General features: G+C 39.7%; 1 protein-coding gene across 11 annotated transcripts in view; it reads left to right on the top strand.

Moving 5' to 3' along the window:
- The window catches only part of LOC131693337 (transcription initiation factor TFIID subunit 4), a 69,369-nt gene extending 47,622 nt beyond the window's left edge, over nucleotides 1–21,747 (top strand). For 10 of the 11 annotated variants that reach the window (XM_058981062.1, XM_058981067.1, XM_058981070.1 and 7 more), the window contains 5 exons: nucleotides 3,443–3,766; nucleotides 19,564–20,589; nucleotides 20,650–20,823; nucleotides 20,881–21,006; nucleotides 21,068–21,747. In XM_058981062.1, the coding sequence (XP_058837045.1) occupies nucleotides 3,443–3,766; nucleotides 19,564–20,589; nucleotides 20,650–20,823; nucleotides 20,881–21,006; nucleotides 21,068–21,223 (1,806 nt within the window). In that variant the 3' untranslated portion in view covers nucleotides 21,224–21,747. The remainder of the gene's footprint in view (nucleotides 1–3,442; nucleotides 3,767–19,563; nucleotides 20,590–20,649; nucleotides 20,824–20,880; nucleotides 21,007–21,067) is intronic. The other variant, XM_058981071.1, reaches the window with a different exon arrangement.
- The last annotated feature ends 674 nt before the right edge of the window (nucleotides 21,748–22,421 follow it).

Here is a 22,421-nt window from a genome sequence, read left to right as displayed (position 1 = left end):
ACGACAATGCGTATTTTATCTTTATTGACTTTGACGATCTCTTTTACATCCGAGAATCGCGAAGTCAAATCTTTAGAAATTTGAATAATATTTAGCGCCTTTACTTTACGCCTAATAAATACAATCCATGGTCCCGTTGACGACTCTGGGTAAATTTTAATTCTAGTCGGATTTACATTTTCAGCATAAGGCTTAGGGGGAGGGTCTGTTACTCGTTCTCCCATCTCTTCATCCATTTTACCTAGCAAGAAAAACTATCACAAAAAGGAATGAAAAATATACCTGTTATACCTGTAGAACACACCTCATGTGTTACGTTGTAACCTCGGTGCCCGTTGTTTGACAATGTGACACCTGCTGTTCTTCTTCGTCGCGTTGCTTCTTCAGTAGAGAAATAGTCCTACCTGCAACACTTCAAAACTCTCTCCGATTAAGCTGCTCGTCGGTATCACCACCACAAGCGCGCTCTCTCCGTTTCCACCACCTCGGTAGACAAATGTGGCTACCTGTGGCTTGCTGCGAAAATCCCACTGTCGATGCGGCACTTTTCAGTGCCACTTGTTTTCCTTATTCGTCGTACCACTTCTGCGGTAGACAAATAGAGCAAATGGGTCTACCTGTGACGCTTCCCTCTCGTCGATTAGAATTGCCCGACGACACCAATACACTATATTTTTTTCTGTGTGTACAGGCACGATCACTGTCGATCTCTGCCACCGCGGTAGGCAAATTCGTCTACCCGCGGTTTGCTGTCAAAACACCACTTGTCGAGGATGCCGTTGACCACGCCTCCGACGTATCAACTGTCGACTCACACTTAACAAACTGGTCTCTCTCTCTCTCTCTCCCACAATAACGCATACAGCGTCTCGCACTCCGTCACTCTCTCGAGAACAAATCCTTCCACCTGGAGGCACAACCGTCTCGGTCGGTTGCAAAAACTGTTATGAACAATAATTCAGTTCAAGGAACCCCAAAAATGTTTCTTGTGTCAACCATCCTGATTGGTTCCGCCCAACCGTCCAGCTTTATTTTCCCGAGTTTCAATTTCTTGTGAGGACATATTCTTGAATTTTGACTTTTGTCTGAATCATTCTAACCGCTAGTTCATCCATATTGATCAAGCGCTCAGGTTTCTCGAAAAAACTGGTCTAGAAATATAATTCATTAAATCAGTTCCTGATATGCGTTTCCGTAACAGCAGTGCGCTGTTTAGAAATAGCAATGGGTATGCGAAGAAAGTATTCAGGGTGACGCAGGAGAACTAACTTTATCCACTTGCGGCCGAGAATTCCTTCTGCAAATGGGTTAGGTTTACCGGAATCGTAGCTTCAGCTTCCTACCAACGTTGGACTTGAAAACATCAAACGAAACGTATAGATGCACCTATTCGTACCAGTATCGTTGTAGGTCATGTACTTTCCCTTGTTTGATCGCCAAATAATTGGCGTGAGCCCAAATTAACGCAGAATATTTACGTTCAAAAACTGCGAAAATCACAAATAATACTTAATGAAAACTTACGAATATTACGAAGCATTTGACAGATGACTTTTTCGATTTACGATAATTAGTAGCCGTCAAAGATTTTGTTATTGTTATGAATACGTTGTATTATAATAAGTGTGAACAAAAGACTAAGAGTTTTGAGTGGTACAGTGCAAAGTAAAAGGAAGTCAAGATCGAATGAATTGGAAAGTGCGTCATGCTTGAACCTGCGTCAAGTATGCTGCTTCCACGGCAATGGAATTTTTCTGTTTTCGTCAATGTATTTCGAGTGGAACTTGAGCTGCTCTATTTGATCTTGAACTGATCCAGATAAATGTTTCGTATTCTACTCGTCAATAACTGACACCAACTCAAGGATAGTAATTGCTACGAAAACGCAAAGATCCGAAGCAGGTCGAATACGCTACGGAAAACCATTTTCTAATCGCCAAAATATTGTTAAAGAAAAATGTTTTGCGAGATTTTGGATATATGAATTTGTTCGATTAAGGAGCGATTTGATACCAACAATACCAAATATTTTAAACATTTAGAAAATTTTACAATGCGCATATCAATAAATTCTGACCAATTCGTGACTTTCTACAGAGGAGATCTTGATAAATGATAGAGATATTTTCTAGGAATGCTGTAGCGTGAAGAGAAAGAAGCAACTGATTTGAACACTATAGTCAACTTCCCGAACTCGTGTGATTTTATGATTAATTATACCAGTACTGGGATTTTCACGTGCTGATGAAAATAGCTGTATTTGGACGACCTTCGCCTTTAGAGTAAAGCAACTGACATCTTTGTGTTGGAAGTCCGCGAACACGATACCCTACTACCCATTTATCTTGGATAAACCCAATCCGATTTATGGTCGCACACGGTTCCGCGTGTCCTGGGTCTTGACAGAGGTTCTTGGACATCGAGAGGGATCCGATTGTTCTATAACGATGAAGTCTTTCGTGATATGATTGTTATACCGTGTGGCGTCCTGCTCTTTCTTGCTGATGCACTTCAGCCTGACCGTATCTATAGTCAATCTCGATCCGTCACTCTAGTCTTTCCGAGGAGATGGTATTCACTTCTAAGGTGATTATAAGGCCTAGAATTCGAGTGTTCTTTTGATTAAGTTGTTTCCATCTAACTATCGACAGGTTGTTCAGCACTATGGCGAAAATATCCCACAACTATGAATCCCTTTGGGATTTTGGGTTTTCTTACAAACTAATGGAATATTGTTCTAGTAGCCTTGTTTTTCAAGCCAATTGTCAGTTTCTACATTATAAGACCCGATCTGAGGGTAGCTTTCTTTGTAAACAGCGGCTCGATATTGTTGCTCCACAAGCATGCCTGCTCTCCTAATCTGGCTGACATTCTCCGTATTCTAGTGTCTGCTGGGGTAGTTCGTGAAGGTAACCCCTATTCTGATAACTCTGGGGATCAAACTGTTGCTAGGCCCTGGTTTATGATCAATCCATTGCACAGGTTTCACTCCACTACCAACTGGCTACAGCTTTTCAAAAGTACCATTCAGCTAGGTTGATCGTTTTTCCAACAACTTTTAATTTGAATCGTGATTGTCTATTAAATCGATTCATATTCTACATTTAGACTTTAATAAAGGTTTTGTGTGGATAAACTGGCTAAACAGAACATATTTTCCCCACGCACAATACCACCAAGTGTTCTATCCATAGAGACGCTCAACCAGTTCCTTGGCCCTTAAATAAATACTCTCTTGACATGCGAATATTGAGCCCTGAGACTGTTAAAGCAAATGTTAACATTCCATTACATTATGGGAGAAAAATGGAATGAAAAAATAGTACGTGGAATCCTCATTTGTGTGTTTAGAGAAGATTTGGCAGGGAGATTATATGAAACCGGCTCTAGCGCACGAATAAAAATAACCATTGTCCACACTAATCACGATTATTTCTTTTAGGCCCAAATTCGTCCCGTAACGCAGCCCATCATCACGCAGAACAGTATGGTCGGTCAGACGCAGATTAGAATGCTGACCACGCAGTCCGGGGCAACAACGATACCCCGGATAGGACAGACGACAATACGGCCGGCGACGACGGTTCGGATACCAACACCGATATCACAGCAAGCTCAACAACACACTACCCTTACTGCTAGTGGGCCTCGGCATATAACAGCCCAGCAGATACGGCCAAACGCCACCGTCGGACATACCACCATTGTGCAAACAAACCAGCAGCTGCCTCAGACGATCTCAACGACACCCCCAGCGCTGTTACCGGTAAGTTTTGGCTTTTTTGGCCGATCCCTTGCTTCATACACACTACCACCGGTCCCTCTGACGCCAAAGGCGCTCTTCCTTCTTCCTCTCGTCCACCATCCTTCCCACAGCAGTTATTTAGAGAAATTTAGTTTGTTGTTCCCCTGTAGACCAACTAGTCAAAATTGTTCCCTTTCGAAACCAATATTGTTTATTCAAAAATCAACTTTTTCTACTGCTATCACTTATTTCTTCCTTTCACACAAAACACATCAAATAGACACAAAAACACACTGTGCACTTTCTCCTTCCAAATAGTTCTTTTCGAGTTATTTCAAAAAGTCATCCGATCTCACATAAATTACTGTGGAATCATAAAATGTACAGAACACTTATTCTTCACCAGTAGTTTATGTAATGTTTCGATGTTCAAAATTGAAAAGTTAGAACCCTCAGACAGCAATAAAAAACAGTAGAAAAGAAAAGAAAATAACATAGTTATCGCTTGTGCTTATTATACTTTGTAGAGTAGCATCGTTATTTCGAATTCTGAACGCATTGAAAATTATCAGTTGTTAGAAATGCGATTCAAAGGTTTAATGAATTGGTAGTAAGTTTTTTTTTCTATTGAATAATATCAAGTTTTATTTTTGGGTAGATATTTTTTAGCTTATACATTTTCAGTATGTTAACTGCCGGAGTTCGACTATTAATTGCTGTTACTTGCTACTGGACAATAACGGAACGCTGTTTTTAAAACGATTTTACCTTTGCAGTAAAAAAATGCATGACACAATGGTTTATTTCGTTGCTCTAGACTGTTTTATTGAACTTTTTTCCCTACTAATACGACACGAATATAATTAAACGATATTCTTTATTAACATTTGTTGATTAAACATGGCTCAGTGATTGGATTTGCTTGTAACGTCTTCGTTCTATTGTTTGCTTTTAATGCAGAATCGAACTGCAATCTTGTACACAAAGTTTCGTTTACCCAGAAAAGGAAGCAATATTTTGTATTACAACATACTTTGTTGGTACTGTAGTTGGTGATGGATGGAACACATATCGAGATCCCTTAACACTAGATTCTGCTCGCGAAATTATTTTCTTTTGCTGTGTTGATGGTTTATTCATATATTATTTATATACATATTTCCCCCCTTTTTACCTATATCTGCATGACTTATTATTAATCTTCATTGGATGTGTGAGTTATCAAGTTCATGAACCCGTACTATAAAGACTCCCATTAGATTTGATCGTATTCAGAAGCATTCCTGCAAAACAGTATATACTAAATTTCTCTCTGCTGTTCTTATATATACACTGCTAATAGTCACAATTTCCATTTGTTTAATAAACATACCAAACACTAGGTTATGTACATTGTGAATTGGAGTCTAGTTGAGCATCACAGTTACGTCAAAACGAGATGGATTGGTCTTTTTACTCACTTATTTCACACGTATCAATACGGAAACTTAACGGAACCGGCTTGAAAGCGCGAAACATTGTCTTGGTACTTGGTACCGTTGTGTAATCGGATCCTGCTGACACTAAAAATCACGTAGAAAAAGAAAATGATGTTTTTTCAGTACCAACGGAAATTTTTGCCATAAAAAAGATCAGTGGTATTCAACGGTTGAAATTAAATATTTTGTCGTTTTCATCCATGCTGTCGTTGATTTAGTTGTCTTGCTTTTGCGTTATCTTTAAAGTCAGGATTGGGATGTCGTTCTTTTGGTTGTCTGTTATATTTTGTCGCTGTTATTGTGAGATAAGATAATCTGCTTTTAGGAGACATTGCCGATTATTTTGTTCAATAATAGGATATAATCTCATCAAACCATTTTAAATTCCCTCGCTCGGAGGTAGCTGTTACTTGATGATGTTCATCAACGACGCAGGAGGAAAGATCCGATTTATTCCCTGGATAGGAAAAGTGATGCCTTCGAAGTATACCAGGATTTCTAAATGATGTTTTAACGTCAGACAAGAGAGAAGTTCAAGGTTTTGAGATCCGGCAATGGGACTGAAAATGTTAATGCGACTCTCATAAAAACTTTCACAAATGAGTGCTACTCCAGAAAATTTTTGTTCACACCGGAACAAAACGGTGTCGCAAATCTAATGCACGGGATCATCATCGAGAAGAATGCTGAAAGACGCACTTGTATCGAACAAGCCGTTTTCATCGGATTAGCTGGAGTAACGAAAGATGTCCATGAACAGAATGTTGTGAGAAGAGAATAACAAAATATCGTGAAACTATCTAAGATCCTGTTGCACTACGGATAAACAACTAACGATCAGATGCAGCGATCGCGATCGTCGCACTTCAGGAAACTCTTTTGAATTTGCAATTGAGCGACCGAAAATTAAAATCTTCGCTTTGTTTGCTTCGTTAAACCCATTTCAAACATATTAGGATATAAAAATCGAAAATAAACTTCTGGCGTAAAAATTGGACAGATATCTTTCGGCATAGGAGTCACTTAAGAAGTTCACACACAAAACTCGGCAAGGTTGAACCTCTAGTATAAAAACTGGTTAAAATAAATAAATCGTATGCAGGAGCATCCGTATATAGTGATGTTCAAGATTAACAGTCGGATAGATTTTTTCCGGTTTTTGTATTTATTTTATATAGTTTTTTTTACCGAATCTTAAGACGGATAGTCCCAATCCAATTTTATGCAAGAAGTTTATATCCGGTTTTTATATTCTAATATATTTAAAGCGGTTTTTACAAATCATGTTCTGTTCTTAGGACTTTTATTTTCGGTCGCTCAATTTATAGTACAGTTTATCACGAAAATGTTTTTCTCTAGCTCACTACGATGGCGACGCAATATGGTGGGCCTGAGAACTACCAGTTGACCAGCCGGGCAGGAATGGCGGTCGGACAAGGTCTGGATGTAGAGTAAAGGGACGCCGTGACGGCGCTTCTCCAAGAAAAGCTGACCAATTAGGTCATCCTAATAGATCGAACAGGCGGGTTGGTAAGAGATCGGAGAAAGTTCTTCCGTGTAATCTTTTAATCCACCTAGAGGGTGCAATTGTGCCTTTCTTACATATGCAAGCTGTAATTCCATAACAGCATGGAACCGTGACGAAGCTCGTCGATAATCACGAACCCGATTAGCTATGTGTTGAAGATGATTGCTATATTTGCTTCACCTGTTTAAACCTTATGTGCGGGATTGAAAGTCGAACCTAGGTGAACTGCGTATATGGCAATCGATTTAGCACCTAAGTTAGGCTCATGTTCATAAATTTGAAAAACATTTTAAAAAAAATCTAATATTTTATTAATTCCATTTTACCATGCTAATTTATTTAATTTGTAGGGGAGGGTGGGGGTGTCTATCCCCCAACTTTCCCTTTCATGGCAACGACTTTAGCTTTACTAATAAAAAATGGACCCTCCGCCCGAATTCAGGTTGTCGATTTTCAAACCGGTTGGATAACCTTTCTATCAGAGAGAGGCAAAAATGCACAGAAAGTCAATTTTCATCAGAATGACATAACATTAAAGACGATTAGACCAGAACTACGGAGAGTGCCTAAAACATGACGCAAAACTTATTATTGTGGACACAAATGCACAGGTCGGAAGGGATTCTTTTGTGCTGTCGCTCAACTACCAACGACAACGGCCGGTGATTAATGTCGACGCAGCCAGAGACACGACTCTCTATAGCACATATTTTGCACGGAAGGATATTCGGAAGTAGATGTGAAGACACCCGAATAGCGAAACTTGCTAGCAAATCGACCATGTGTTGATAGACAGTCGACATTTCTCCGATTTTGTTGATGTCAGGACCTACCGGTTCCTGGTGTTAGAGAAATATGCGAATGTTGTTGGGGACTTTACCCAGAAGCTCGATGAACGAATCGAAGATCGACCAATAAGAGTTAACTTGAACGCAGCGGGCCAACAGCTTCATGAATCTAAGAGTACAACAGTCACAGATGTGTGGGGTACCACACGTGCGTAATGCAGTGATTACTTATGTCGATGCCATATGCTAAAGAGCGACTGACAACAATGCCTAGGTGAGAAACCGAATGCTTTCAGCGACTATACGAAGGAACAGGGAAGAATATGATAAGCTGAGGGAGGATTTTCCAGGAACGATGCGCGAAAGATTTACAAATCGCTCAACAACATTATCAGGAAAAACATCTGGGCGCCGGTTATGAATAACGTGAAGTGCTAGGTGGAACACATTGAACTGTCAAACAATGTGGTTTCTAAAACAGAATGAGTATCGGGGATGATGGATAAAATATGTAGTCCTGCAAAGAATCTCGTTCAACGGATCGTTCCATGGTAATTGACGCAAAGCATATTGTATGAGTTTCCGCTGGACAGCTTAAATCCTGTGATTCCAGTGAGCAATATAAATCTTTGAAACACAAAGGATCCCGGAATTTGCTGGAAATTTGTAACACAAAACCTAACAAACGATTTGCTTTGTCAATAATGTTACGTGGTCAATTCGTTGCCATATAACAAATATGTCCCTCGTACGATGAAAACTGATGACAAAATATTTCGCAAAACTAAGGATCAACTTGTTTCGCTCACACCAGTTGCAAAATGTATCAATGAGACATCTCAGTTCAGTCATTCACGAATAACGAAAATAGTAGCGGATCTAACGTACTATCTTGGAAAACTCCGGAATTTAAAAAACAAACTCCCTCGCGGTGTACAATGTAGGATAAAAGCCAGTGGCAGAACCTGGCGGTACATCCCAGCCTATCAATCTTTGCTAGCAATATCTCATGATTAACAGCGTCGAACGCCGTCTTAAGATTTGTATAGATCGTGGCCTGAAGCTGACTAGTTTCATCTCAAACGTTCGAGACGGGAAGAATCCGTACCAACAAGCGCTAATGTAATGTCGTCCAACTGAAAACAGTGCCTCATTGACAAGCGATTCGGAAATTTTTGACTCGACTTTCAGTAAAGTGATTCACTGCATTTCTTATGTACCCGAACCATGACTGAATACTTACAATTATCTGAAAATGATTGCTTTTGGAGAGTGACATAGTAAAAAAACTGGAAGTGATAAAATATCAGAACATTTTTTCAGATCTGCTGAAAGCTTGGCACTGAACCCTGGAGCATACGATGATTTAATTTTCCGGGTTACAGGTACCGTAAATATATCCATGTCAACGGAAACATCACGAACGGCATTTTGGTCGAGATCGATTGCAGATGGCACAACAGTTGGGAAGACGCTTGCAAAATATCTTGCATTTAATGAACATTTTGCCACAGTCGTAGTTGCCTTTTCGTTTTTATAAAACTTTCTAAATTAAACAAGAGACCTTTTACCTTTCTCGTCGTATTAACGAAAAACCAGACCTTGGGAGTTTTGTTGGATGCTGTTCAAATATCATTTGTACAAAAGCTTATTGAGATTGCCGTACTCATTGCTGTATATTGTGAAGAAGCGCATGGAAAGAGGACATTTGTGTATCTTTTATATTCCGAAGAGTGGTGTTAGACCAGGGAGGATTGATAGAAGGCACCGATGTCTCAACACAGTTCAGCAGTAATCCGTTATAAAGGTCAACGGCCCACTTGGTCAGACGGTACACTCCAGTTGACCAGCAATAGGGAACGGCGCAATTAAAACGATAAACAGCACGGGCTTCTTCATATTGTAATGAGGTTACGATGGAAGATAAAATATTCTCCAGAGGAACGACAGCAGTAGAAGCTTTTTTTATAGGCCCCTCAGGCAGAGCAATCCGATGATGAGTTGTAGAAGAACGAGCCTAATGGTTGGAAGCCATGCTTATTTGATTTAGAAAAACGAAACTCTTCTAGCAACATGCGAATTAGTTCGTTTTCGAGGACAACGAACTGGTGTAAGCGTATCCGTGCCTTGAGGCAACCTGTCTAGGCCCTGGTTGGCTAAAGTAACCAAGCAGTAGCATAACATCATTTGCGTTTCACTGAAAAGAAGCTCATTCTATACGTTTCAAGTAGGGAAACATGGGAAGTGACCAGGTTTTCAGCTAAATCTGCATAAATCTCTAAAAAAGCTTTCAATCCTTCCAGAGTCATTGAGATATAATGTGCAAAGGTATTATGCGTGTCCATAATTTTTGGCAGAATTTTTAATTTATTTTTTCAAAAGTTATAAAAGTTTTAGTGCTCGTTTTTTTTTGGTCAAGTCTCCCCACTGCGGGGAGACTTGACCAAGGCCTGGTGAGACTTGACCAAGAAAATTTTAGCCCTTTCATGCCCAACTTTTTTTTAGTGTATGTAGGATTTCAAAACTATTTTTCCTTGACAACGGTGGGGCCAAAAAACACGAAAAGCCTTTTTTCATAAACAAAGCTGCTCATTTTTTACCTTCCAATGCTCAATACAATTTTTCTAGAATATTTACGATAGTCCACTTGAGAGAAAAACATTGCCAAAGACAGTCTAAATTGATATGTTTTATCAGTTTTCAATAATATTGCAACATAACAAAGTGATATTTGAAAAATTCATTTTCCGTCGTCAAGGCAAACTGTCGCTGGCAGCACTGCTCCATCGGAATCCAATCAGACTAATTACAATAACTTCAGTTCTAAAGCTGATCCTTATAAGTGTTAATACTCAAATGAAAGGTAACAGTCATATTTATTAGCTTTACTTGTTTCTGTGAGCAAATCTTACCTCAATCAAAAATTATAGCTGTTTAAAAACATTGTTATCCACAAACAACATGGGCATGAATGGGTTAAAAAATCAGAACAACAAATAATGACATAAAACATACTGTAATCCTTTTTTGCCATATTGTCGAGATCCTCAGGTACCAGTAAAAAATATAAAAGGGTTGCATTTCATAAATTTCGACTGTTTTTAATGCATTACCTTTTGAGGATTAGCTGTACTGCTTACACTGCATTTTCACAAGTCATGAAATTAGTCATATTACTGCTAACTTTGCTTACTAGTACTAAAAGATGTAGCCTGATATTTGATGTGAGATTTTTTGTGAAGTGATTAACATTAACAGTAGGTACCACAGCATAGTAAATATTAGACAATATTTATCTTTCTTCAGCTTATCGCCACTTGGTCAAGTCTCCCCAACATTAGTTAATACGTTCTATGTCGTGCAAATTTTAGGCAAAACTATTTCAATGTTCCAATTTATATCAAATCATTTTACTAGTTCATAAAGAATAAAATATTGTATGAGTGCTTTAAAAGTAACGATCTATTAGTATAGTAGATATGTTCATACAAAGTTTGATAAAAAAAATTACATCATTTTACACAAAATTATTAATTATGGAATATTTTCTAACATTTAAAATTATCTAAAGGTATCGAAACAAGTATAAAAATATTTTTGAACAAAAAATTTAGAACCCTGTAGAACACGGCATATTTTTTTTTCCTTTTTTATTAACGACTTATAGTGAGTCAATCTTTTTCCTTTTTTTTTTTATTTTTTTATATTGTAACGACATATAATTAGCAAGGGACTGGAAGGTGAAGTATTTTCCAAATATTAAGAGCCATAGTACTCAAGGAAGAGTAAGGATTTGAAGTAAGAAAGTTTAGAAAAGCCTGGAGTAGGGTCAATGAACAAGCTTAGAGTTTCCCGGCTACTTAACTCTTTGTCTTCTGCAACACAGGAGTCAGGATCTTTTGACATTAAATGCGAATCTGCGGCATGTCCGGACAAGCGTAAAGTCAATTTAATGAATTATGCTGTCGGAACCGAGAACCATTCCTCAAAAACTAAAACACCAAGGCTTTTTTCCCTAGAAAAAAAAAAATTCTCCAGAAAATTATACCCTTGAAAGCACCAATTCGTATAAAAACCTACACCAGAATGTACCCTTTCCCAGAACAGCATTACCTATAATGAACTAATACCCAGAAATTCATTCCCCAGATATAAGAATTTCTCAGAAGTTTTTGGTAAGATAGGAAAGGCACCCTTATTTTTTTACGTCCATCTGACAATGAGTCTTAATGAACTAAATTTCAAATAATTAACCTAAAGACCGAAGTCGAAGATGTCGGTAAAATCGTTGAAGCGACGGACCATTGCTAGTATCGGACTGTTGGCAGCGTAGTTAGTGTTACGCATTTCAGTCTGCAACAGTGTTCGAGGACGAAGGACACGGGTTTGTGCGTAGAGATTAATTTGTGATAGGAGATCGAGAACATCATATTCGGCGAGAAGAAGCTTAGATACGAAGGCAGCTTGCGACGCGTGACTACGATCTTCTAAAGTGTGCAGTCCTAGTAATCGACAACGGTCTTCGTATATCTTATGAATCTGCGCTGGACGGCTTCAATTCTTTGGCTCCAAGTTGCATGGACGACGTTTGCGAATTCCAACTGTGAGCGCACCAGTGAACAATACAACGCTTTGAAGCACAAAGGGTCCCGGAATTCGTTGGATATTTTGAACATAAAACCTAGTAGACGATTAGCTTTGTCAATGATCGCTGAGAAGTGATGGGTGTACGTTAGCCTATCATCAAGGATGACGCCCAAGTATTTTACATGATCAACGCGTTGCAGCAGAGTTCCAGCGATGTTGTAGTTGAATGTAAACATGTTGCAATCGGCTTCTTTGCTTATAATTAGAAATATTTTCAAGTCCTCGGCGAAGAACAGTGTCCCTCCACGCATTAGGACGAAAGCCACATCATTCTCGAACAGTGGAAACAGTAGCGGACCAAGCGTACTACCTTGAGGAACTCCAGAATGGTTGGAAAAGGACTCAGATTCATTGCCACCAATTTGAACAATGACTTTACGGTGAACAAGATATGACCGAAGCCAACGGCAGAATCAGGCAGTGCATCCAAGTTTATCAAGCTTTGTTAGCAGTATCTCATGGTTAATAGTGTCGAAAGCAGCCTTAAGATCTGTGTAGATCGTGTCCACCTGCAGTTGTTTGGACATTTGTTCCGTACAAAAGGATGTGAAGGAGACCTGGTTCGTCTCCACCGATCGACCGGGAAAGACAAGTGCTTATGTAATGTTTACTAGCAGAGAACAGCACTTCGTTGATAAGCGACTCGAAAATTTTAGGCTCGACTCTCAGCGAAGTGATTCCCCGGTAGTTCTCGATGTTGCTTTTGTCACCTTTCTTGTGTACCGGAAACATGACTGAACACTTCCAATCATCGGGAATTTTTTGCTGCTGTAGTGACACATTAAAAAGATGCGTCAGTGGAATCGCTAAAATATCCGAACATTTTTTCAGAACTGCTGAAGGCATAACACTTAGTCCTGGAGCATATGACGATTTCGTTTTTTGTATTGCAGAGAGAACCGTCTGAAATGGTGAATACATCCATATCCATCGCACCAACGGGAACGTCACGGAACGCGTTGTCGAGCTCGATGGCAGTCGTAAAGACACTCGAGAAGTAACTGGCAAATAGGGAGCACTTTGTCGCTGTCGTAGTCGCTACTACGCCATTGTAGACCATCTTAGACGGAAGACCCGTTTCCTTCCTCTTCGTATTAACAAAAGTCCAGAAGCCCTTCGGATTTCGTCGTAAGATTTGTTGGATGCGGTGCACATATCCTTTGGACAGCAATTTATTATAACAGCGGTACTCGTTACTGGCTATTGCGAAAAAGCGCTTGAGAATAGGGCATCGTCGATTTGTGCACGCACGTAGAGCTTTGGCACGGATTCCGAAGCATTGCGTTCGACCAGGGAGGCTTCCTGGGAGGTTGATAATTTGGAACAGATTTTTCAACACAGTCAAGGAGTAACCGATTATAGAGATCAACTGCAACATCTACATCCACTTGATCAAGTAGTACACCCCAGTCAATCAGCAACGGTGAGCGGCGTAGAGCTACTAGATCAGTTTTCCGAAAATTGCGACGATTCACAGCTAAAGCTTCTTCATATAGTGGTGAACTAATGGTGGAAATGGATATTTCTAAAGCGGGATGATAGACAAGGTCAAGAAAACGAGATTGATGGTTGGAATGAATTGGGAAAAATCTTGATGAAAATCAATCATCTTATTCATAATAGTCGTTTTACTCCTCTAAATACTAAACGCAGCAGCGTTTCATTGCGACCCGACAGTAACAGTACTTTTACATTTGTTTTAGAGTGAAGACCCGATTTTGTCTACCCCCGATTTTATCAGTTTTTTACCCCATTTTGTCAGCCTCATGTGAAAATTGATAGATAGTAGTCTGATGGGCTCTAGCAGATGAACCAAGTTGAATTCGAATAAATCCTTTTTTGAGCATATTTTTCTTATCTTAGAGATCCGAAATATGCCAAAATATAAATTTTAATTTTTTATTGAATTTTGCTTTTTCAGACCCCCAAAATATAATCAAAATGTTTCTAAAGCACCAAATGTTACAATTGTGTCATTTAACGTAATTTAATGCGTAACGCAAAAATTGCCCAAAATTCCTGCTCCTCCACGTAACAAATTGTCACAAATTTATCTATCCTCCCACCTCCCTTATTACGTAACATTTTTTTCTTCAGTTAAAGCATGTTACGTTACGTTCTAGCTTACTCCCCCTCCCCCATATGTCACAAGATGTCACTTTTTGTCGTACCCCTTTTCCCCTAAAAGCGTTACGTAATTTATGAATGGTCTCTGAAGATAACCTCATATTTTAAACATCATGAGGACTTTTGGTAAATTGTGTAAATGTGATCTTGTAACAGATCGCTTAGTGAGGATGCTATAGTTGACAAATCATGTAAATATCAAACAAAAAAAAATACCTGAATGGAAACAGCAACACAGAAAGTGATGAGAAATGTCGTTTTGTGCATGCAAGAATCGATTTTTATGAGCATTTGATTATTTTTTGTATAAGCAATTATATGAATAGCCACTAGGTAGGATTGCAAATAATGAAAATTAAAAAGAATCGTCAAGTTAGCGGTTCTTTATGCTTAACATATGAGTTTTGATTGGAATGGTGTAATACAATTTCGTATGCAAGAAATCGTTCTTAAGAAATGCACTTTTTTCATGAAACGTTTATTTGACACGGCATTTGCAAAAGCTTTTTTATGCGAGGTTTTTTTTTACATAACATGTTACAAAAGTTCTTAAGACTATCACGTTATAATAAAAATTCACTTTCTAATGCTAACACTGAGGATAATCATCATTTTGAATATTTATATTATTTTCTTGAATTTCATTGTAAACCTATTCATAGTTTTTCTGTAATCTTTGTTTATTTTTTTCTTTATTTATATCATTTTATCTAACTTAACTAACTGCGCAGAAATCTAAATTGTTTGTGAGTAGCAAGGGAAAAAACTAGAAACGTTGTGGGGATAATTATATTTGAATATTTATTGTTTTCAGGAAATGATAAATAAGGCCCATGTATGTAAGATCTCGTAAAGCGAGGATATCACGAACAGGAACATAGGGTGGTTTTCTTCTGGCTCGTAAGGAGTCTATTAATTGGGATCTGGCTTCATGATATTCAGTGCAAGACCAAACAACATGTTCAATGTCTTCGTAACCCTCTCCGCAAGCACATTGATTATCTTCTGCGATCCCAATACGGCGGAGATGCGCATTCAACGTATAATGGTTGGATATGAGCCTAGACATCACACGAATGAAGTTTCGACTTACATCCAACCCTTTGAACCATGCCTTCGTTGATACTTTAGGGATAATTGAGTGCAACCACCGTCCCAGATCTCCATTGTCCCATGATGTTTGCCAACTAGTAAGCGTCCTCTGACGAGAAGCGCTATAAAATTCATTGAAGGCAATAGGTCTTTCATAGATGTCACCGTCCAGTGCCCCTATTTTGGCTAAATTATCCGCTCTCTCATTACCCGGTATGGAGCAATGAGCGGGAATCCACACTAAGGTAATTTGATAAGATTTATTTGTTAATTTAGTTAAGTATTCTCGTATCTTCTTCAAGAAGAACGGAGCGTGATTATCAAGCTTTAAAGAGCGTAGTGCCTTAATTGTGCTGAGGCTATCTGTGAGGATGAAATAATGGCTCGGAAGTAAAGTATCAATAATTTCCAGACTATAGTGAACAGCTGCTAGTTCGGCTGTGTAAACAGAGGCAGGTTCTGCAAGCTTGAAAGAGATCGAGGTGTTATTGTTGAAAATACCGAAGCCAGTGGCCTCATTGATTAGTGACCCATCAGTGTAGAAGATTTTATGGCAGTCAATGTGTTGGTATTTACTTATGAATATTTTAGGGATCTCCAGAGAGCGCAGGTGATCCGGGATTTTTCGAATTTCCTCTTGCATGGACGTGTCGAAAAATAAAGTGGAATCGGGAGTATCTAGTATATTAACACATGTCATAACATAACTAGATGGCGTCATGAATCTGGTTTGGGATTGAAGCTCGACAAGTCTTTCAAAATTTTCAATTACCAGTGGATTCATAACCTCACATCGTATAAGTAAACGAGACGAGAGATCCCAGAATCGATCTTTTAGGGGAAGAACTCCCGCTAGTACTTCAAGACTCATCGTATGTGTCGATTGCATGGAACCTAAGGCGATTTGTAAGCAACGATACTGTATTCGTTCCAATTTAATAATGTGAGTGTTTGCAGCTGAACGGAAACAGAAGCACCCATATTCCATTACTGAAAGTATCGTTGTTTGATACAATCTTATCACGTCACTTGGATGAGCACCCCACCAAGATCCAGTTATTGTTCGGAGAAAATTTATCCTTTGTTGGCACTTCTTTATCAGATACCTAATGTGGCCTCCCCATGTACCTTTAGAATCGAACCAAATTCCGAGATATTTAAAGGTCATGACTTGGGCTATCGTTCTACCAACCAACTGAAGCTGAGCTGGATCACGCTTCCTTGAAAAAACAACCAACTCTGTTTTCTCCGTAGAGAAATCGATGCCTAGCTTCAAAGCCCAACTTGATAAATTATCCAAACTATCTTGCAGTGGTTGTTGTAAATTTATGGCTTTTGGTCCTGTAACAGAAACCACGCCATCATCTGCAAGTTACCTTAGAGTGCATGGGCTGACAATACAATTATCAATGTCATTCACGTAAAAATTGTAGAGAAGGGGGCTTAAACAAGAACCTTGTGGGAGACCCATGTAACTTATTCTGAATGTTGCCAAATCGCTATATGAAAAATGCAAGTGTTTTTCTGACAATAAGTTGTACAAATAATTATGTAATATTGGTGAAAGACCACATTGATATAGTTTCTCTGAGAGAACATCAATGGAAACAGAGTCGAACGCTCCTTTTATGTCTAAAACACAGACGCCATTTGTTCTTTTTTGCGTAAGCTAGTTGGATTTCTGACGAAAGTAGCGCCAGACAATCATTCGTTCCCTTTCCCCTCCGAAAACCAAACTGGGTATCTGATAGCATGCCGTTCGCCTCAACCCAATTGTCGAGACGTCGTAGGATAATTTTTTCCAACAATTTCCATTGCAATCGGTCGATACGAGTTATGGTCGGAGGCTGGTTTTCCCAGTTTTGGAATGGCGATAACTCTCACTTGTCTCCAGAAATGCACTTGAATAGCAAAGAAACGTAAAATAAATGTTCGAAAACAGTCTTTTATCGTCAAGATCGCATAATTTCGAAATCGTTAGCTTCGGAGAATCGATACCTACGAATAATTTTACAACGTAAAACAATACATCTTCTGAGAACATGATTTTGTTGACCATTCTCCCAGATGAATGTATTAACACTTTAAGAAAATTTAGTACGAGACTTTGTGTCTTCAGCAAAGTTTTCGAGGATGTTATTACTAATAACTCGGTTGAAGACATGAATGTTTCATGTATTCAGGATACCGGGATATATTTGCCAAAGAGAACCTTCACAGCCAATTATTCTGATATTACTGCATATGATAAATCTATTCTGCTATTAATAAAAAATAAAATACACTCAAGGGTTGCGTTTCGACTTCGTCTCATCAGAATCCGACACTAACTTGTAACCGGAATACGACTGGCTAAACGTGATGTCCCGTTCGACCAGAAGTTCTGTTAAGCCGATGAGACGCAGCGAAGTTACTAGAATATAACATAGTGCTTCCGCATTGGCTTGCTAAGCCAAAACAAGCTTCGCTGTTTCTCATCGGCTTAACAGAACTTCTGGTCCAACGGGACATCACGTTTGGCCAGTGGTATTCCGGCAATAAGTTAGTGCCGTGTTCTGATGAGACAAAGTCGAAGTCGTTTTAAGTTCACGTAAAAATAGTGGTTTCTCATTGGAAGAAGATTCTTGAACGCTCCTCTGGTATAAGTAAGCGAAATTGCTTTCCTACCACTTAACTCCTTTTTGGCCATTCATACAGTGGCTGTACGTTTGACTAACCTTCTGTGTCTATCATCCTACAATACTCTACTTAATAGAGAGTATGCCGCTTTCGATAAATTGAACAACGATATAATAATCATCAAAATACAAATATTGGAAATTGGAAATTGGACCCCTTGGTGATTTTTAGGTTGATAAAACGGGGACATTGACAAAATCGGGACATATATTTTTCTTTCTTTTTAGGACACCGAAGCTCTTAAAATGTTCTTCTTTAGTCCCTAGATATAGCCTCATAACCTTTTCTGATTATTTAGCTTAAATTTCCCTTAAGAGGGTCTGACAGTGCAAAATTAAAAAAAAAAAATTGCTATGTGCATCTCTAAGATAAGAAAAACATACTCAAGAAAGGATTTACTCGAATTAAACTTGGTTCGTGTGCTAGAGCCCATTAAACTACCAACTATCAATTTTCATATGAAGCTGATAAAATCGGGTCAAGAAGCTGATAAAATTGGGGGTTGATAAAATCGGGTGCCGATAAAATCGGGTCTTCACTGTAATAATTTTTGTGGTAATTTCGATCCTACCTCGCGAATCGAGGGATAGAGATTGCCAGGTACCCACATTTACTTCAACGTTAACAAATACCCCAAGGAAGGCACCTGCAACTGTTGATGTTTCTGCTGTACTTCAATGACGTACATCTAATACTGCAGACTTCGCTGTCCTTCGCGGACGATTTCGTCTTATTCGCTCAGATAAAGATCGAAGACTTCTCTAGTTTTTGTTGATTGGTATAGAAGAAACAACATGTGAACAGAAGTGCTCGGTGATCTTATTGTCACGAAAGAAAGATTCGCTTGGTTTTACTATCTGCAGCAATTGAACGCAATTTTTTCACTAGCGGAAACCTTGGGTAAAATTTAATACCGCCCGGCACGTTTGCGCGAACGTCAAATTGACCTTACGATTGTTCAGGTTTTTTCTCGTCTGATATTGTCACCCTAAATATCTAGAATATGAAGAAGAAGAAGAAGACTAGCAACATTCGTCGAATAACTAGAACGCAAGCTCAATCAGTTATTAATTTGGTCTTACTAGATTACACAGGCGACCCCTATTTTATGTCGTGTTAGTTTTACTTGCATGAAACAACGAACAATTGTCTTGCAAAAAAAGAAACCATAATGATGCCCCCCATTGCATGTAATTCGTTTGCTATAAGACCCCAATAATAATAAAAATATTTCACCCATCTCTCGAGACGTTCTGTGATGCTCAACCGGAAAAACCCGTAACATTCCCTCCAACTAAAGACCCTGAAATCACAATGCGCATTTTCGTTAGGCCGTTGACTGATTGAAAATAACGCATCCTCGATGTTTGTTTTTCTCTTTTCTTTTATCTCCACAACCACGTCGGCTCTCACTCGCTTCCCCTGTCTCCGGTATTGCACACACAAAACACACCAATGCGTTCGAATGCGGGTGGTTAGATTCGCGCCCCGGCCGGTACGGCAATAACGCGTACACCAGCGACGCTACAAATTCGTGCAACAACACCGGTAGTATCGCGCGCTGCTGCTGCTGCTGCTAGCAACAGTATCATTAGCGGTAACACTACGGTTACCGCTAAGACGATCCGTAGCCAAACGCCAGCCGTAGCCTCAGTGGCAGCTGCTGCAGCAGCGGCAGCCGCTGCGGCATCCGGTTCGGCTGCAACCCAGGTTAAGCAAGTGACAGCAATTAGTAACAGCAATGTGGTCGTCGCAGCAACGTCTGTTGTGGCCACTTCGACAACAGCATCCGGTGCACCCGGGCTAGTTGTGACTGGAACACAGCCGTTGCCAGCATTGGCACTTAGCTCCTCCGCAGCCGCTGCCGTGGCCACTCTAAACAATGCTAGTAATAGTAATAATTCTACAAGTATAATCAGTACAAGCTTCCCTCCGGCAACGACGGTGGTGGTCAGTTCAGTGCCCAGTAGTAGTACCAACAGTAGTAACAATAGCTCCGGAACCACTGCTAGCACACCGACCACTATTGTAACCGGTGGAAAGGCTAGTGCAGGTACGAAATCTAGTTCTGGGGGCGCCAAAAAGAAAGCTAGTGCTAGTTCTGCTGCTAGTGCCATCGATTCTGCTGACCCAACCGCCGCGGTGAAAAAGGCAGCCGCTTCAATGCAATCCTCTTTTTATCAGCATCACGTATCCTCCTCCATGTATGGGGACGATGACATCAATGACGTCGCGGCAATGGGTGGTGTCAATTTGGCCGAGGAAACGCAACGGATTCTTGGCTCGACGGAATTCGTGGGGACCCAGATTCGATCGTGCAAGGACGAGGTGTTTCTGCATATGCCCGCACTACAGGCCAAAATTAGAAGTATTATTGCGAGACACGGACTGGAGGAACCGAGCAGTGAGGTAGCAGTTCTGATATCACACGCCTGTCAGGAACGACTGAAAAACATTGTGGAAAAGTTAGCTGTCATTGCGGAACATCGAATCGATATCATTAAGGTAGGATGAACAGTTGAATCGTCAGCATCTTCTTGACATCCGTTTCCTTTTTTTCTGTAGGTCGATCCTCGCTACGAAGTGACGAAGGATGTCCGAGGTCAAATCAAATTTCTCGAAGAACTTGACAAGGCAGAGCAGAAACGACACGAGGAACAGGAAAGAGAAATGCTTATGCGGGCAGCCAAGTCTCGATCGAAAACCGAGGATCCTGAACAGGCTAAGCTGAAAGCCAAGGTAGGTGATAGGACAGAATGTCTGAGATCAGTAAACTAATACAGGAATGGATTACAGGCGAAAGAAATGCAACGAGCGGAAATGGAAGAACTTCGGCAGCGAGATGCTAATCTGACTGCCCTGCAAGCCATCGGACCACGGAAAAAGCCCAAACTCGAGGAAGGAGTGACAGCGACCGTTACAGTGAGTAATTTTCTTTATTTTAAGTAATTGTTATTAAATATTTTCATTGCATAATTCGTAGCCTGGTGCCTCCGGAATCGGTGCTGCTAGCGGGAAGGCTTCCACACCACTCAGGCCTCGTATCAAGCGGGTGAATCTGCGCGATATGCTGTTTTATCTGGAGCAGGAGAAGGAAAGCTGCAGAAGTCAAATGCTGTACAAGGCCTACCTCAAGTGATCGATTGTGGGACGAACGGTGATGATAATTAGTGTGGCCATTCTACGCTGAAGCATCCAATGCTCTCGGTCGTCGGCAATGGCCCGCGGGAGATGCTGCCGACAGTGATCCTGGAGGACCAAGGGTGTTTGGTTCCTTTCTTCAATTGGGTTGTTTTAAATCCAAGGAAAAGCTCCGGTTTCGCGGCGGAACGAAACTGACCGATTCATGCGTTTCATCTTAAGTCAGGTCTAGTTCAGAGAGGAAGAGATATAGGTACGAGTGGGATGGATGACAGGAATAGGGTATCCGGACAGTTATGTTTGTGCGCGTGTGTCTTTAGGGAATTTTGTAAATAGTTTTTTTTCGGTCAAGAAGATATCACGGAGCGAAAAAGCGCTGAGGGCAGTTCACGGTTCACGAGGGAACTGTTTTTGGATGTTTTATTTAATTTACAATACAATAAAATACAAACCCTGTACAGAATGGACATAGGATGAACCAAACGGGAGGTTTAAAGTCGAAGGATTAGGAGATAATTAGGTCTACGATAAGAAAAGATTTAAGAAATAGTTTTGAGTCCTTTAGAGCTGTGTGCCGTGCGGAGGAGAAACCACTCGACCGCCAGCATTGTTTTTGTTTGTTTATAATTTTTAAGCTCATACCAACAAATAAGAAATTAAAAAAATTAATTGTAAACGGAAGAAAATTTTTGAAAGGTTCAGATTTAATTGAGAAGTTTATAAATCAAAACACAAACAAGATTTTCAGGAAAAAAAACGAATACGTTATAGATTAAATTGACGAACAGTCAATGTGTAACAAGCTTTCTTTGTGATTATATCACTAAAAACTGAAAATGCTAATTGTTTCTGTAAAAAGCAAAAGTCCATTATTTATGTTTAAACGTCTTTTCATTCAAATTTAATTTAATGAGGCGAAACTTTAAGAAAAATGAAAACAGAAAATGTTAAGGAAAGATAAACAGTAGAGATACCTTTTCTTATAAAGAATAAATCGCAGGAAAAACGTAATCAACACCGTTTTTGCAAATAGTGAAAGAAGTCCTTGAATCCAATTACTGAGCTTGAGAAATAATTAGAGGGACGCTGACCATATCCTAGCAAAAAAAAAAAATCAGAATCCACTTTAGTTTCTCGAGTTATACACGTGTTTGCTAACGATCGGATGTTTCTTATTTACGGATGGTCGCTATTAT

Source organism: Topomyia yanbarensis, chromosome 3 (genome assembly GCF_030247195.1).
Source record: "Topomyia yanbarensis strain Yona2022 chromosome 3, ASM3024719v1, whole genome shotgun sequence".
NCBI classification, from domain to species: domain Eukaryota; kingdom Metazoa; phylum Arthropoda; class Insecta; order Diptera; family Culicidae; genus Topomyia; species Topomyia yanbarensis.
Note: the sequence above shows the minus strand (reverse complement) of the source record. Positions and strands in the feature narration are given on the sequence as shown.